Consider the following 17,241-nt stretch of genomic DNA (forward strand, 5'->3'; position numbering starts at 1 on the left):
TTGTGGTCAGATTGAAATGAGGGTAATTGGCCACGGAACCGGTCCTCACGTTGGATTATGTTGGCACCCGAGTTCTGAGAGGGAATCGAGGTAACGGCTGTGTATAGCCAATAATGGTAAGTGATTTTACGAGTGATTATGATTTCAAATTCCAATGATATGGTGGGAATTTCTTATATTTGATTTACCAATTTGAGTGATTTGGCTTGAAATGAGGAAATGCACTTAGCCACTGATGATTATGGCTTGGTATTGTGATAATTATTTGGCCGATGAGGGCTATGGTTTGAATTTTTGATATTTGTTTGTCAAGAATGAAAATGGCAAAATTTTCTGATGTTGATATCCCTAGTGCTTATAACTACAAATTTTTAGGCAAGACCGAGGTAACGGCTGTGTATAGCCAGGGATGGTAAGTGGTTTTGCCAATGAGTATGGTCAAATATGTTAGTATTTATTTAGCCAATGGTAGTTGTGGTTTGGTATCTTGATATTTGTTTGCCATTGATGAATTATGGCGTGAAATTCTGATATTTTGTTAGGCCACGATAGTCATGGCTTGAAATTTGACATTTGATTTGGCCAATGTTGCTTATGACCAGAATCCCTGATATTGGTGTTGCCAAAAGTAATGGTAAGTGGTATTACCAATAATTATGATTGAAAATTTCAATTCGTGTGACTGGAATTTCTGATATTTATTTTGCCAATGTGTGTGGCTAGAAGTTCTAGTATTTTTCCTTACCAAAGAATGTGGTTGGAAAACTGAGAAAATGTGTGAGAATCATAATGATTTCTTCGTTGAGTTATTTATTTTTAACTTGAATAAAATCATAGACAGAGGTTATGATTTTATTCACTATAAATGGAATGGTGGGATTAATTCTAAATTCCTTTACGTTCTTCGATGGTTGAAATCTCGAGGACGAGATTTATTTTAATGGGGTCGAATGTAATACCCTTTTTATATGGTTTTGGTGGAAAAAAAATAAATAAATAAAGAAAACTGCCCGATGGCAGAAAAGAAAAGGGAGGAAGCAAGAAGAAGGGGAACCAATTAAGAAGAAAAAAAAGGGGAATCGGGGGAATCCAATCAGGAAGGGAGATCAAGGAGGGAAAGGAGGGAAGTGAGGCGCACCACACTCGTGCCCTTCATCCTTGTGACCCGTTCGACCCGAGGAGAACCCGGACCTCCCCGAGCCAATTTTGGCTATATTCGCCATTATTTCCGGCGAATCATGACTCCCCATCACCTGCAAATATCATCATGTCCTTCCTCCTTAGTTGATCATCCAAAAATTCAAACCAACGAGGCCTTTTCATGGTGTACGGTGGCGATAGTACCGTGGGACTCTTGGTGGCAATCCGCCAATTCCGAATGAAATACACTCGATGCTCATCACCAAAACACTCCTTTAGAGGTCAGGAATAGAGCCCAAACAGGTTTGGGGGCAGCGGAGCACCGGTGGTGGTTGAATCGAAGCACGCCCACACCTAGGGTTCCGGTCGTTCATGGGAGAATTCAGGTGTTTCCTGGCCAAATTGGACTTTGGCCTAGGGGCACATGGCCAGAGGGTCGACGATGTTATTTTAAGCTAAATTAGATGTCTTGATTTCAGATTTGATATTCGTACAACGTAGTTTGGTCATTTGAACCTAAATTCACTACGATACACTATTTGGTCAAAATATGAATCGACGATCCGACCTTTGGATCGTCACCAAACTTTAGTACATTATAGTACGTAATATTTGGGAACCTTAGGAACTTATAGATCGGAATCTGACGTATGGATATTCCCGAATTGGATTTGTAAGATAGTAAATTAAAACGTCGACCGCCACTCGAATGTTATGATTGGCGAAGATCCGACCGTGGGATTGAAATGAAATTTTAGTATGTTGTTCTAGAAGTGTAATGTAAACTACAAATGGCTTGATCCCTTAATAGGGTGCGTAGGCAGTCTAACGAGAAGGTTAGATGCGGCCATAATATAATACATGAGATTGATCTTTTAGTAAAATTTGCTAAGAAAATGAATTTGGGGCCTATCTTAGTAATTAGCTTCAGAATTAGAAATATCAGATCGTTACAGTACATTAAGGGGACTTGGATCTAGTGTCTACTTTCTCGGTTTTGAGTTTGCTTTCCTCAGAGGATGTGATCACCTAAGCTGCTTCAAGTTAGGTTTTTTTTTTGTTGTTTGTTTTTACTACCTTTGAGCCTAAGCTTGTGAAGGACTCCCATTGTATCTTGGGTAGTTACTCCTGTTTTGCTTGGACCTTTTACATTATCTATTGTTGTTTTGTTGGCTCTTTTTGGGCTTTGTTCTAGTTTTTAATCGAAGTAATCTTGCTTGACCAAAAAAACAATTGTTACGAGTCCTGACTTCCTATAGGTTACACATGGGTATTAAAACTATTATGGTTTCTTGAAAGGGTGGTGTTATCCACACACCTTTTTTTAACTTATAAATCTTATACACCTTTCTCAATTTGCAGCCGGCTAATTGAATGAATTGAAGATGACCAATGGACAGAGATTAACAAGGAGTGTGTGTAGGAAGTAAAAATGAGCGTGTGGATAACATCACCCTTTTTAAAAAAACCTAGATATTCAGTAACACTAGTTATCCCTTTTGTCTCTTTCCTATTTTCGACTCTCTCGATTCGTGATTTTCTCTATTCTAAATAAGGAAAGGTGTCTGCCACATGCCTCTGATGCCTAAGGAGTAGAGATAAAAAAAAGAACTTGAGAGAGTTATGAGTAGTAAGTGGCGATTACCTTTTCTTCTCTTTGACCTAGCTATTTATAGAGACTAAACCCTAGCAACTAGGAATAGGGGCTGCAGAGCATACTAGACAGTCCTTGATGATGCAGGCTAGTCCCTGCAATCTTAAAGGTCCCTGATGGTAATAGCGTAGTCGCGTCGGACACCTAAGGGGAGACTTCGGAGAGTCGGTGTCCTGCCACCAGTGGGCTAGGTATGACCCAATGGAAAAACCTAAAGTAAAATATATCCTTGCTCACCATTCTCATAGTGTATAAGACAAATGTAGGCATTTTGATTAGGGTCGTATTTTATAGTTGCAATTCTACCATTTATGTCTTTTTTATTTTGTTGAAAATCGATTTGACAATAATTATGGGCAGGTCGGAGATCCCATAATATATGTATTGATGGCCCAGAGAGCCCATGACTTGTACTATGGATAGCTCTGAGAGTCCATGGTTTGTTAGTGGCATAAAGGTTCACTACCCTAGGGCAAACTATGTTTTATTCCCTTGAGGTGATTTGTGGTCTACTCACGGCGTCAAGGGTAAGACAATCATATTGAGCATACTGTCCAGTGTCCTTATCCTATTGGATGTGGTTAATTTATGTCTCTACAATAATAACTTTGTACTTGATAAAAGTTCAGATCATTAGGGTTAACTATCAAAAAAAAAAAAAAAAAATACTTTCAACAAAAAAACAAAACATACTTTCACAGTGTATATGAATTGCTAGCTAGAATGCACTTTCACATAGTGCATATTTAGTGCTAGTATGAGTCTGCATATGATCGTAATGTGATGTAAAGAAAGGCCTCTATGTGCATTGCATAGACATATGCTTTCACACAGATATCAAATGGACTCTGGAATATTACTAAGCAAAACTAATGAAAGTGACTTGAAATCTTTGAGTTTTAATGATAAGGACAAAATAAAAGGTACAGTGAATAGTATCATATTGACTTTTTAGTGTAAAAATATGGTTTTTCGTTTAAATGAACAGTACCAGAAGCTTTTCATTAAAGTTCCCATATTACTAACCATGTAGACATCATTGTTATAAATAGACAAAAGTTGAGAGATAACCTTTCTAAGGACAGGAGCGAAGTAGGTGCAAAATATCACCCTATGACTTTAGTAGCTATAACACAAAAAAGGATGGTAGATAAAGAGAGGAAGGGATACTGATATTATTTCTCTTGCTTTCTTTTGCAGTGCATTTGATAACAGACGGAGTGCTCTATTTATAGAGCGACTCTCGTAACTACAACCATCAAAATATAATGATGACACTTTTGAAAGTATTAAACACTATTACTTACTATTACTAAGTCTTTGGGCATTCTTTTGAGTGGGCATTCACCCACTAATTCTGTAACACTCCCTCTTGGATGCCCACATATCAACATCAGTTGCCTCGTTAAAACCTTGCTCGAAAAAACCCAGTGGGAAAAAACCATAGCGAAGGAAAAAGAGTACAACTTTACCTAGATTGTTGATATAATGTTAAGTATGCTTATGTTGCCTCGTTAAAACCTTGTTAGGAAAAACCCTGTGGGAAAAATCCTAGTCGAAGGAAAATGAGTACAACAAGCATGTATCATGGATGTTTCCCCTGATATTTATCTTCCCCTGATTCCACATTCTTCAAATTTAGCTGATTGGTAAGTCGACGTAATCTAATAGTCTGCACTAACTTCTAAAACGTGCACTTTGGTAGAGACTTGGCGAATAGGTCTGCCAGATTTTTATTGGAACAGATTTGTTTGACTTCAATAACTGTAGCATTCTAAAGCTCATGTGCATTGAAAAACTTTGGCGATATGTGTTTAGTCTTATCGCCCTTAATAAATCATTCCTTCATTTGGACAACACAAGCTGCATTATCTTCATGGATGACAGTTAGATTGTCTGTCTTCAAAGGTAAACCACATGAATTCCAGATATGATGGATTATTGATTTTAACCAGGAACATTCACGACTTACTTCATGTAAAACAAGTATTTCTAAGTGATTTGAAGATGTAACAACTAATATTTGCTTTGTTGAGTGCCATGAGATTGATGTATCTCCATTAGTGAACACATATCCAGTTTGTGAGCGGGCTTTATCCGGATCAGAGAGGAAACCAGCATCTGCATATCCAGCAAGGATCTGGTCATTTATGGATTTTCTTGAGTAAAAGAGACCCATGTATGTTGTCCCACAAAGGTATCGCAAAACATCTTTGACTCATTTCCAATGACGCATTGTTGGAGCAGAGTTATACCTTGCTAACAAGTTAACTGAAAAAACTATATATGGTCTAGTATATTGCACTAAGTAGAATAAAGCACATATTGCACTCAGATATGGTACTTCTGGACCAATGACCATTTCATCATCTTCTTTTGGTTGGAATGGATCTTTCTTAATGTCCAAATAATGAATGACCATTGGTGTACTGAGTGGATAAGCCTTGTCCATGCCAAATCGTTTCAGGATTTTTTCAATGTAAGCTGATTGGTGGACCAAAATTCCATTAGCACAATGCTCGATCTGCAGGCCGAGAGACTATTTTGTTTTCCCGAGATCTTTCATTTCAAATTCGCTTTTCAGATATTCAGCAGCTTTATTGAGCTCTTCAAGAGTTCCAACAAGGTTCATATCATCAACATATACTGCCACTATAGAAAATCCAGTATTTGATTTCTTAATGAACACACAAGGGCAAATGACATTGTTGATATATCCTTCTTTGATCAAATATTCACTGAGACGATTATACCACATTCATCCAGATTGTTTCAGCCTATACAAATTGTCTTAATTTGATCGAGAGCATACCTCGTGGTTTGTTAGTTGTTTCAGGCAACTTAAATCCTTCTGGGATGTATATGTCAGTATCTAATTCTCCATATAGATACGCAGTGATGACATCCATAAACCACTAAACTTATTAAGTAACAGAACATAATTGCGTCCATTTCAGGAGAATATGTAGACCTGGCAAACGGGTCGTGTCTGTCGTGTTCGTGTCGTTTTCGTGTAACACCTGTTATCTTAACGGGTCGTGTCGTGTCACACCCGTTATCTTAACGGGTCCTTAACAGGTCGTGTCACTTTACCCAACGGGTAAAGTGACCCGACCCGTTATGACCCGTTAAGAAAAAAATATATTTTTTTACAATTTGCACATACCACACATTGCGACATAAATATTACTTGAAAACATTAAAACATTTTTCGTTCAAGTACTATATCTACACTCGAAAATGAAAGCCTAATAAAAAAAATAATACATACACTACTAATCTATTACAAATATTAAATGTGCAAGGATAAAGAGTTTTTGTTTTTAAGATTGTAAGTCTTTCTTAAAAGTTTACACCTCCATTTACAAAATCTTCAATTTACATCGAACATCATGAAATTCCACTAGTGTAAATATTTTAAATTGAAGATCAAATTCATTCTTTGTATTCATATAGGGTCAAGGAGTGTAGCTGTTAAAATTCATCAAAATCGGAGTTAAAATAACCGTTAAATCTTGATTTTTCGTTTATAACCGTCGAAAAGCTTTGTCCCGTTACTTGATCTCTGAATGTTTTTTTTTGTGATTTTTTGCTGATGTGATCTCCAAGCATATACAAACAATTTTGACGGTTTGGATCGTTGAAATTAGTTTTGGAGAATTCGTAAAACGATAGATTGACTAACACTTAGAGTTTATTTATACTTTTATTAAGTATAACATAAGATTTTGTGGTATCCACTTGTGTAAATATTTTAAATTGAAGATCGAATTCATTCATTGTATTCACATAGGGTCAAGGAGTGTAGTTATAAAAAATCATCAAAATCGGAGTTAAAATAACCGTTAAATCTTGATTTTTCGTTTATAACCGTCGAAAAGCTTTGTCCCGTTACTTGATCTCTGAATGTTTTTTTTTTGTGATTTTTTGCTGATGTGATCTCCAAGCATATACAAACAATTTTGACGGTTTGGATCGTTGAAATTAGTTTTGGAGAATTCGTAAAACGATAGATTGACTAACACTTAGAGTTTATTTATACTTTTATTAAGTATAACATAAGATTTTGTGGTATCCACTTGTGTAAATATTTTAAATTGAAGATCGAATTCATTCATTGTATTCACATAGGGTCAAGGAGTGTAGTTATAAAAAATCATCAAAATCGGAGTTAAAATAACCGTTAAATCTTGATTTTTCGTTTATAACCGTCGAAAAGATTTGTCCCGTTACTTGATCTTTGAATGTTTTTTTTTTGTGATTTTTTGCTGATGTGATCTCCAAGCATATACAAACAATTTTGACGGTTTGGATCTTTGAAATTAGTTTTGGAGAATTCGTAAAACGATAGATTGACTAACACTTAGAGTTTATTTATACTTTTATTAAGTATAACATAAGATTTTGTGGTATCCACTTGTGTAAATATTTTAAATTGAAGATCGAATTCATTCATTGTATTCACATAGGGTCAATGAGTGTAGTTATAAAAAATCATCAAAATCGGAGTTAAAATAACCGTTAAATCTTGATTTTTCGTTTATAACCGTTGAAAAGCTTTGTCCCGTTACTTGATCTTTGAATGTTTTTTTTTTGTGATTTTTTGCTGATGTGATCTCCAAGCATATACAAACAATTTTGACGGTTTGGATCTTTGAAATTAGTTTTGGAGAATTCGTAAAACGATAGATTGACTAACACTTAGAGTTTATTTATACTTTTATTAAGTATAACATAAGATTTTGTGGTATCCACTTGTGTAAATATTTTAAATTGAAGATCGAATTCATTCATTGTATTCATATAGGGTCAAGGAGTGTAGTTATAAAAAATCATCAAAATCGGAGTTAAAATAACCGTTAAATCGTGATTTTTCGTTTATAACCGTTGAAAAACTTTGTCCCGTTACTTAACCTCTGAATGTTTTTTTTTTGTGATTTTTTGCTGATGTGATCTCCAAGCATATACAAACAATTTTGACGGTTTGGATCGTTGAAATTAGTTTTGGAGAATTCGTATGCCATCAATCAAGTTCCGTGTGTGTGTGTGTATATATATATTTATTAAGTAGATTTAAATCTATTTATTTTGTACGTATAAATTATAATTGACTGGTACATGGAATAGTACATACATCACGTGTCACGTGTTCATTATAAAAATAGTGAGATATAATGACAGTCATGTGTGTGATAAAAAGTTAATAACTTAAAAAAAAAAAAAAAATTCTCACCACTTCTATTAATTTTCATTTTTCCCTCTCTTTTTTGTTTCCTTTTCAACTTTTTCTTATCATTTTCACTTTTCTCTCCAACATCTTTCCCTAATTCCCTCACTTTTTTGTTTTATTTTCAACTTTTCTTAACATTTTCATTTTCCCTCCATTTTTTTTTTCAAAAAGGGCGGCAAGTTGGCAAATGCATGATCATGCATATTAAATTATTAATTAATATGCATTATAGTTTTTATAAAATTTAATATATATATATATATATAATTAGTATAGATAGACTTAATATTTTGGGGGTATAATTATTATAGTATATATAATTATTATAAATTTTATAGTTAATTTAATATATATATATATATATATATTTATTATAATTTTTAGGGGTATAAAATTGTAAAATTAATGTATATAATTATTACAGTATTTTTTTAGGGTTATAAAATTATAAAAATAATATTCTGCTTATTGTGTATCGTGTTTACCCACGTGTATACCCGACCCAACCCGTTATCTTAACAGGTGCTTATCGGGTTACCCGATAAGACCCGATTCGTTATCGTGTCGACCCAAACACCTGTTAATTTCGTGTCGTGTCGTGTCGGGTTATCGGGTCGTGTCAGAAATTGCCAGGTCTAAGAATATGTCTCCTCATATCAATTCCAGGTCTTTGTGAAAAGCCTTGTGCAACGAGTCGTGCATAATTTATGGAGATTTATTTGCTTTCATGTACTGCTGTCTATTCAGGGACATGTGTCTCATCAAGGACATTTTCTTTTTCTGGAAGTACAGAATCATGAATTGCAGATTTTTCATTCATTTTCTTTTCTTGAATGATTTCATTTGGATTCAGATGTGCCATTGTCTCTCTTTCGAGGGGCTGAATCTTTTGAACCTGGGCGTCTACCACGCTTCAGGCGTGCACCAGATGAATCATTCGCTGCCATTTTATTTTGTCCAACAGGGACATCAATTCTTGCAGGTGCATTTGCAGTTAGTATATGTGATTTTAACACTTTCATAGCATCATTAAATGCATCTGGCATTTGATTGGCAATACTTTAAAGATGAATGATCATTTTCACTTCATTTTCACATTAAGCGCTATGTAGATCAAAATGAGACAAGGTGGGTACAACCTATGTCAGCTCTTGCCGTTCTTCTGGAATGGTCTTTTCTTCCCCTAACGACTAGAAGACTGTCTCATCAAAGTGACAATCAGCAAAACGAGCTGTAAACATATCACCTGTCAGGGGTTCCAAATATCTAATGATAGATGGTGAATCAAAACTCATATAAATTCTCAGTCTACGCTGAGGTCCCATTTTAGTGCGTTGCAGCGGTGCAATAGGCACATAAACAGCATAACCAAAAACTCGTAAATGTGAAATGTTGATGTCCAAACACGAGTTGTACTGAGGAGTATTGGTGGTTGGCGATAAGTCTCAATCAAACCAATGATGCAACATGTAAGATGACATGTCCCCATGCAGAAACTAACAATTTTGTTTTCATAAGCAGAGTGCGAGCTATTAACTGAAGCCGCTTGATCAATGCTTTTGCTAAACCATTTTGAGTATGGACATGAGGAACAGAGTGTTCAACATCAATGCCCAATGTCATGCAGTAATCATCAAAAGTTTGAGATGTAAATTCACCAGCGTTATCAAGTTGAATTGACTTAATGGGATAATTTGGGAACTGTGCTCGCAACTTGATTATCTGAGCAAGAAGTTTCACAAAAGCTATATTCCGAGTAGATAAGAGACAAACATATGATCATCGGGTAGATGCATCAACCAAGACCATAAAATATCAAAATGGTCCACAAGATGGTTGAATAGGTCCACAAATATCCCCTTCAATTCTTTGCAAAAATGATGGGGATTCAGCATCAACCTTTAGTTGTGATGGTCTAATTACCAACTTCCCTTGAAAACAAGCCGTGCAAGGGTTATCATTTGAGATAGCAATGTCTCTGCTCAATAATGGATGTCCATTAGAGTTGGTAATGATCTTACGCATCATGATGGATCCTGGATGACCCAAATGGTCATGCCAAAGCATGTAATCTTTTGAATCAATGTACTTCTGGTTCATGACAACATAAGATTTAATTGTCTTTATATATGTATAATACAATCTACTTGACAAACCACGTAACTTCTCTAATATACGTTTCTGGGTATCATTCGAGGTAATGCATAGATACTCCACATTTTCTGCACTTTTCAATTCAATAGGGTATCCATTTAAACGTATGTCTTTGAAACTCAATAAATTTCGAATAGATCGAGTAGCATACAATGCATATTTGTATGGACAATATTGTTCCATTTAGTAACACAATCTGGGCTTTCCCTGAGCCTTCAATTACATCTGATAGACCTGATATTGTTGTTACCCTTACTCTTGTAAGCATCAAGCTTGAGAAATACTTTCGATCACGAAGTATTGTATGTGTGGTTGTGATGTCTTCAAGACAAATATCTCCGCCATTTCTCATGTTTTGAGAATAACCATAGCTTTTATCCATGCTTTCTAAGTAAAGGGGATCACGATTAAAAACAACTTAGAAATTTAAATGCCTCTTTTATTGAAATGCGAGTTTTTAAACTACAAGTTCAGAATAATAAAAGTACATCAAATATAAATGATTCAATCGAACTGATACACTTCATTCCCCCTTTCCATAATGAAGTCCGAGACATCTAGGTGGGTTGTGTTCAACTGTCCTGATAAGTCGCACATTGGATCAGGTATATCCATTAGTCTAGCTTGGTCGAGGAAATTAGTCTCGACACTCTTCTCCTTAAAGGAGGCTTGATATAGATCCACCAGATGTTTTGGGGTACGACATGTACGTGCCCAGTGCCCATCACCACCACACCTATGGCAGGCTCCATCAGAGTTTCTAGGAGCATTGTTCATACGAGCTTTGCCTTTGTGGCGATTTCCATTTTTGAAGCTCAGGCCTGAATTTTGCCTTGGAATCTGGTTGTGAAACTGACCACCATGATTCTTGTCTTTCCTGTTCCACCGGCCTCGCTTATAGTCACGTCATCGTTTATGATTATCGCCACCTGAAGATATGGCATTCACTTCGAGGGAAGTAGTATTCACTTCTAAGAATGGTACAGATCCAGCAGGTCAGGACTGATGATTTTTCATCAGGAGCTCATTATTTTGTTTAGCTACTAAAGCACATATATCAGCTGGTTGTATTCAGTGAAGCCTCGCGCTCTATACTGCTGCTGCATGAGCACGTTAGAGGCATGAAATGTGCTGAAAGTCTTTTCCAACATATCTTCCTTAGTAATGGTATCCCCACAGAGCTTCATCTGAGAGGTAATTCTGAACAACGCATAATTGTACTCAGCCACTGACTTGAAATCCTAGATCCTTAGATGAGTCCATTCATAGCGAGCCCTTAGAAGAATCACCGTTGTCTGGTGATTGTATATGTTTCTCAATGCCTTCTAGAGAGCTAACGGATCTTCAACCGTTAAGTACTCGCTTTTTAGTCCCTCATCAAGATGGCGACAAATAAAGATCATGGCCTTCGCTCGATCTCGAGAGGATGAGTTGTTTTCTTCCCTAATGGTATCTCCAAGATTCCTTGCTTCCAGATGGATCTTGGTATCCAGTACCCAGGTAAGGTAATTCTTCCCAGTAATGTCTAAGGTAGTAAAATCAAGTTTTGCCAAGTTCACCATTTTCTTTTCTTTCTGAAAAAAAATGAGATGCGTAAGAACTTGCAATAATATGTATTCCTTGAGGAATATAGCGTTAGAACTTCTAGTTCTTACAAATTTTTCATTTTGATCTTCCGGCCAAAAATGATAAACACTCGAAACTTCAGGCTCGAGATTTTCATGATTAATGAGAAGGGCGATTGTACCGCACCATTCTCATCGAAACAAGCATATGATGAGCGATTATTCCACACCACTTGAACAGCAGAAAAATTTAAATATGCAGAGCATGATATAATCGATTTAAATATGTAGAACAAGGTGGACGATTATACCACATCACCTAAAATTGTAGTCAGCTCAAGATGGGCGATTGTACCGTACCATCTTTGATTGCAGTGAAAATTAAATTTGCAGTTCAAGATGGGCGATTATACCGCACCATTTTTTATTACAGTAAAATTAACATAAATAAACACTGGGTTAGAAATCAGGAACTACACCAAACAAGAAATCAAAGATATAAGTAACTGTTAAATTTAGAATGAAAAGCAGGCATGGTGCTAGCAGTTCATAGCGAGGGTGCATCACGCAGATGAAGCGGAAGAAGAAGAAAAACAGGAAAAACCTTAAAGGAAGCATTTTTTTTTTTCTTTCGGTGAAGGGAGATGTGAACTATTTAAGGTTAGAGAGTCGTGCTGATAACGTGTTATAAATAGACAAAAGTTAGAAATATAACCTTTCTAAGGACAGGAGCGAAGTAGGTGCAAAATATCACACTAAGACTTTAGCAGCTATAACACAAAAAAGGATGGCATATAAAGAGAGGGAGGGATACTGATATTATTTCTCTTACTTTCTTTTGCAGTGCATTTGATAACAGACGGAGTGCTCTATTTATAGAGCGACTCTCGTAACTACAACCATCAAAATATAATGATGATACTTTTGAAAGTACCAAACACTATTGCTCACAATTACTAAGTCTTTGGGCATTCTTTTGAGTGGGCATTCACCCACTAATTCTATAACAATCATATAAATATATAATATAAAGTATATTATCATTCTCAGCATGCGTTTGGCTATATGAAAATACACATCAGCAACATTCTTTTTTGAGTTAAATAACAAAATAATTGGCGTGTCAAGTTGCCCAGCTAGCAATAACCATTAGCTTTATATTTGGGTTATATCTTTTTTCTAAGATGTGACATATTGTTCTTCAAAACAATGCAATAGCAATGAACAATACTTTGTCATCCAAATAATGCAATATTGCATTCTTTACATGGAAGTATTAGATACTACTTTGAAGAAATGATAGTGTGCCATCATATCAACCACTAGTAGTTTTCGAGAAGATGTTCATTGATGCAGTATTGTTTCTTCCAGATGAATTTGCAATGAATTATTCAAAAGAAAAGAAAAAACTAGATGGCAAGAAGAATGGTCAAAATGCTTTGCTTCTTATATGTAAGGAGGGATGTTCTTCCTTCAACGATACTGTGACATAATTTTATTGTACAATTTGACCTGTCATTCTCTTTATTATCATTTGTAGAAAAGTTCTTTCAATTTAGAGTACTTTAGCCATCTATATGAGATGAACAAATTGACGATTATGTTAATAAGTAACTTTGCATGATAAAACGTCAATTTGTTTGATTCCTATGGATTACTGAACGGACTTCAAACTAAATGAATTTTGTCATCGATGATTTTTAGATGATAATAAAGAAAATAAACAATTTCTATTATGATATTTGAATTGTAAAATAATATCAAGAAGTAAAACAGTGTTCAAGAAGAATACTCTTAATTAGTTACAATGAAGTAACATAAAAATAAATAAATAAATAAAAATTGAAATAGATTTTATCTGAGGCCACATATAGTAATTGATTCTTTGCTTAACTTAATAAAAAAAGTTGCAGTAAAAAGACGTCTGAAAGGATGAAAATATTATAAAGAATTGCATGTTGATTGCATCAATCTGTTGAAATGATGCCAAGAATTTTAACCATTTATATCCTCATATGTAGGAGGGAAGCAGCTGGTTGGTTCACCTATAAGTGTATATAAGCATATAACGAGTCTAATAACTTACAGCATTATGCTTTGAATCGCAGTATACTTATATATTGTCAAGATGAATTGCTGGGCAAAATGGAAGCTTGTTATTGTCATGCTGGTCATTAACCTTGCATTAGCCATTGTAAATGTTCTTCTTAAGAAGGCTCTTGATGGAGGATTAAACGGTTTGGTAATTGCTACTTATCGACAGTCGGTTTCTGCTGTTTTCTTGACACCCATTGCCTTCTTTTGGGAAAGGTAAAACCTACATATACTTGAGTTATTACTTATGTTTAATGCTACATGTATCATATTAGCGATCTTCCACGTAGAGAACATTGACTATCGAGTCAGCCTTATCTCTATAAAAAATATGATCAATAAATATGGTATATGTAGTTTTATTTGCGCCACTAGTATACTAAGCGTATAGTTAGTTTTCTTGCAGCAAAAGCAGACCAGAGCTTACAACTCGAATCTTATGCCTCCTTTTCATCAGTGCTCTTATTGGGTTAGTAATGGTATTTACGATTGATACGGTTTCTCAGATTTTATATTTGTATGTTGTTTCATTTGAGGTTGTTATCTTTTTGTGAAATTTTGTGCTAAATACTTGTGTCTTTCAGGACAACTTTCACACAATACTTATTTCTTCTTGGACTTCAATACACCTCTGCTACATATTCCTGTGCATTCATCAACCTGGTGCCTGTCTACACTTTCCTATTGGCTCTACCATTTGGGTAAAGTACAAAGAATAAGTTTTTAAGTCTGATTAATTATCTGAAATGGGTATTGGAATGTATAATTTGGAATCCTGATTTCCTCTATGTTTACTAATACAGACGTAATAAAAAAGTACGTGTTAAAATATACTCATTCCCTCAATCTCATGTGCCCGACTTCCCCCATTCACAATTTCTCGCATTCTAAGTAGGTAAACATGTTGTTAATGGAATTATAACTTCAATTTTTCGGACTTGATTTTGCAGTCTAGAGAAAGTGAACATAAAGAGAAAGGATGGGATAGCTAAAATCCTGGGTGCCTTCATATGTATTGGTGGAGCTGTATCCTTGATCTTATACAAAGGAATGCCACTAACCAACCAACATTCAGAATCCACACATCAAATGCAAAACCATGCCGATACAATGGCTTCATCATCAACTAAAATGACTAAGAGGTGGGCTGGTTCAGCATTTTTGGCATCAGGCTGCCTCTTGTGGTCTTCGTGGTTTCTCATCCAAGCAAAGATTGGCAAGAGCTACCCTTTTCAGTACTCTAGCACTGCGATATTGTCCTTCTTCGGCGCCATTCAATCCGCCATCTTGTGCTTCATAACCCAGAGGCACATCGTCATGTCAATGTGGATTCTCAAGGGGAAGTTGGAGATCTTGAGTGTCGTATATGCTGTGAGTATTTTCTTTGGCATCTCTTCAATATTCACTGCTCAAATCTTTCCTAGCTAATGTAAGCTTGAGCGTTAGGCTATAATGGTTGCCTAAAACGGCATCTCCCTCCGAGACAACTCAAGCAGATTTTAGGGTTTAGTATTTTCATGCACGTTGGTGCTCATTCTCTACCAAATTAAGTTTTTAGGGTTTATTGGTTGTCTAACATGGTGTCATGGCCGCACCTATATGTTTCTTTCTCGCCTACTAGTCCGTCTCTCCACGTACAAGATGAACATGCACGCGAGGAGGGAGTAACCTTGATATACAATATTGTTATAGGTCAATATTTCCATACAACATAAGCTTTTAGGTCTAGTGGTTGTTTAACAGCCAGTGGATGTGATCGATCGATAATTTCGATTTCATTTAGTAATCCATACAAATGCTACAGTCTAGAATATTATTTCAAGAACTAATTAGGGTTTCATGTGTGTTGACATTTCAGGGAGCAGTAGGATCAGGGTTATGCTATGTAGGGATGTCAAGGTGTGTGAAACAAAAGGGTGCACTCTTCACAGCAGCATTTACCCCCGCCACCCAGATATTTGTGGCCATGTTGGACTTCTCTTTCTTGCATGAACAAATTTACCTCGGAAGGTAATTCACTCAATTATGTTTAATTTTGAATGTTTACATATATCATTAATTTTAATTATCTTCGTATTAACCCATTGCTAATTAATTTTTGGCCTTATTTAATTTACCAGTGTGGTGGGATCTGTTACTGTCATAATTGGCATGTACATTTTACTGTGGGGTAAAAGCAACGATCAAAAGGAAATGGTGATCAAGCAGACACAAGCAATTGATCAAGATCCAGAATCTGGTCCAACGCCACGAGGCATGCCCCTTGATGTAAATAGATAACCCTTCTGAAATGTTTAGATTTTTAATTTTTTTCCGCAAGCATGGCTAATCAATTGAAATAAGAAGCAGAACTTTGCAACCTCTAAACTCTTTCTTTCTGGCTTTACCATTTTGGCAACCCATAACTTGGGTTGTTATGTGAAGTAGATGCATCAAATAGACAATTTCAAAGGGAACTTGTACCACCTTGCCAATTTTGTTTTTACCTTTATGATACGCACATAGAGCAAATGCATGATGATGTTTGGAATCGATGCTTGTTAATGCTCAAAATTGAGAGGTTAACTTAAAGGGCTATGTCCACTGTCGTCTGTATATATATTTGTGTGAGGTTACAAATGCTACATGAAACGGCTTTTTTCATCCAGCCTACTGTTCATTATATAGACAAAAGCCACCATCCTAAGGAAGGTCAAGCGTGTGGCCTCAAAGAAGAGGTGATGTGGCCTCTTCCTATACACCCAATAAATATTTAGACAAACAAATATCTAGTCTTAGTCAACGGGTCTTCATTCAATAGTAGTCTATTTGTAAAGTGCTATGGAGAGGCAGTCTAGTGGTCTCAATAGAGCACCTTCGTATGGTGGCCACAGTAGAGCATCCTAGTCTGGTAGTCTCAGTAGAGTACCCTAGTTTGATGGTCTTAGTAGAGCACCCTTATCTGACGTTCTTAGTATAGAACACGATGGTTTAGTGATCTCAGTGGTGCACTCTTGTCTAGTGGTCTTAGTTGAGCACATATCACTAGAGAGTAGGCCATTCGAGATTTGATCACTTGCCAAAGGGTCTCCTCCATCCAACAATGATTTAGTCCCCAATTAAAGAGTCTTCTCTCACAATGATGACATGCCAAAAGTAGGACCAAGTTATTCTGGAGACCCACGTTAAGAATACTGTATTACCAAATTAACAGGTAGAAAAAAAATTGTGAAAGCAATGTAACAATTGAAATCATGATGAACGAATTTGGAGATAGGAACACAAGAATCATCACCCTGCAATTCGTCAAAGAAGAGAGATAAAGAGGACGATTTGATGAGAAATAATTTTCTATTTTTTGGTGAAGTTGAGAAGTAATTTTGATTTCATGATCTAAGAGAGGGAATTGTTTAGAAAATGGAAAG

At 35.8% G+C, this 17,241-nt stretch overlaps 1 protein-coding gene across 1 annotated transcript; it reads left to right on the top strand.

The window, feature by feature from the left end:
• Nucleotides 1–13,871: 13,871 nt before the first annotated feature.
• Nucleotides 13,872–16,117, top strand: LOC103964796 (WAT1-related protein At3g30340-like). Its single transcript, XM_009377775.3, has 6 exons — nucleotides 13,872–14,053; nucleotides 14,244–14,306; nucleotides 14,422–14,538; nucleotides 14,788–15,208; nucleotides 15,696–15,847; nucleotides 15,958–16,117. The coding sequence occupies exons 1-6, from the start codon at nucleotides 13,872–13,874 to the stop codon at nucleotides 16,115–16,117; spliced, it is 1,095 nt and encodes a 364-aa protein (XP_009376050.2).
• The last annotated feature ends 1,124 nt before the right edge of the window (nucleotides 16,118–17,241 follow it).

The sequence above is a fragment of a genome, unplaced genomic scaffold (genome assembly GCF_019419815.1).
Source record: "Pyrus x bretschneideri cultivar Hongxiangsu unplaced genomic scaffold, Pyrus_bretschneideri_v1 Contig4, whole genome shotgun sequence".
Lineage (NCBI taxonomy): Eukaryota > Viridiplantae > Streptophyta > Magnoliopsida > Rosales > Rosaceae > Pyrus > Pyrus x bretschneideri.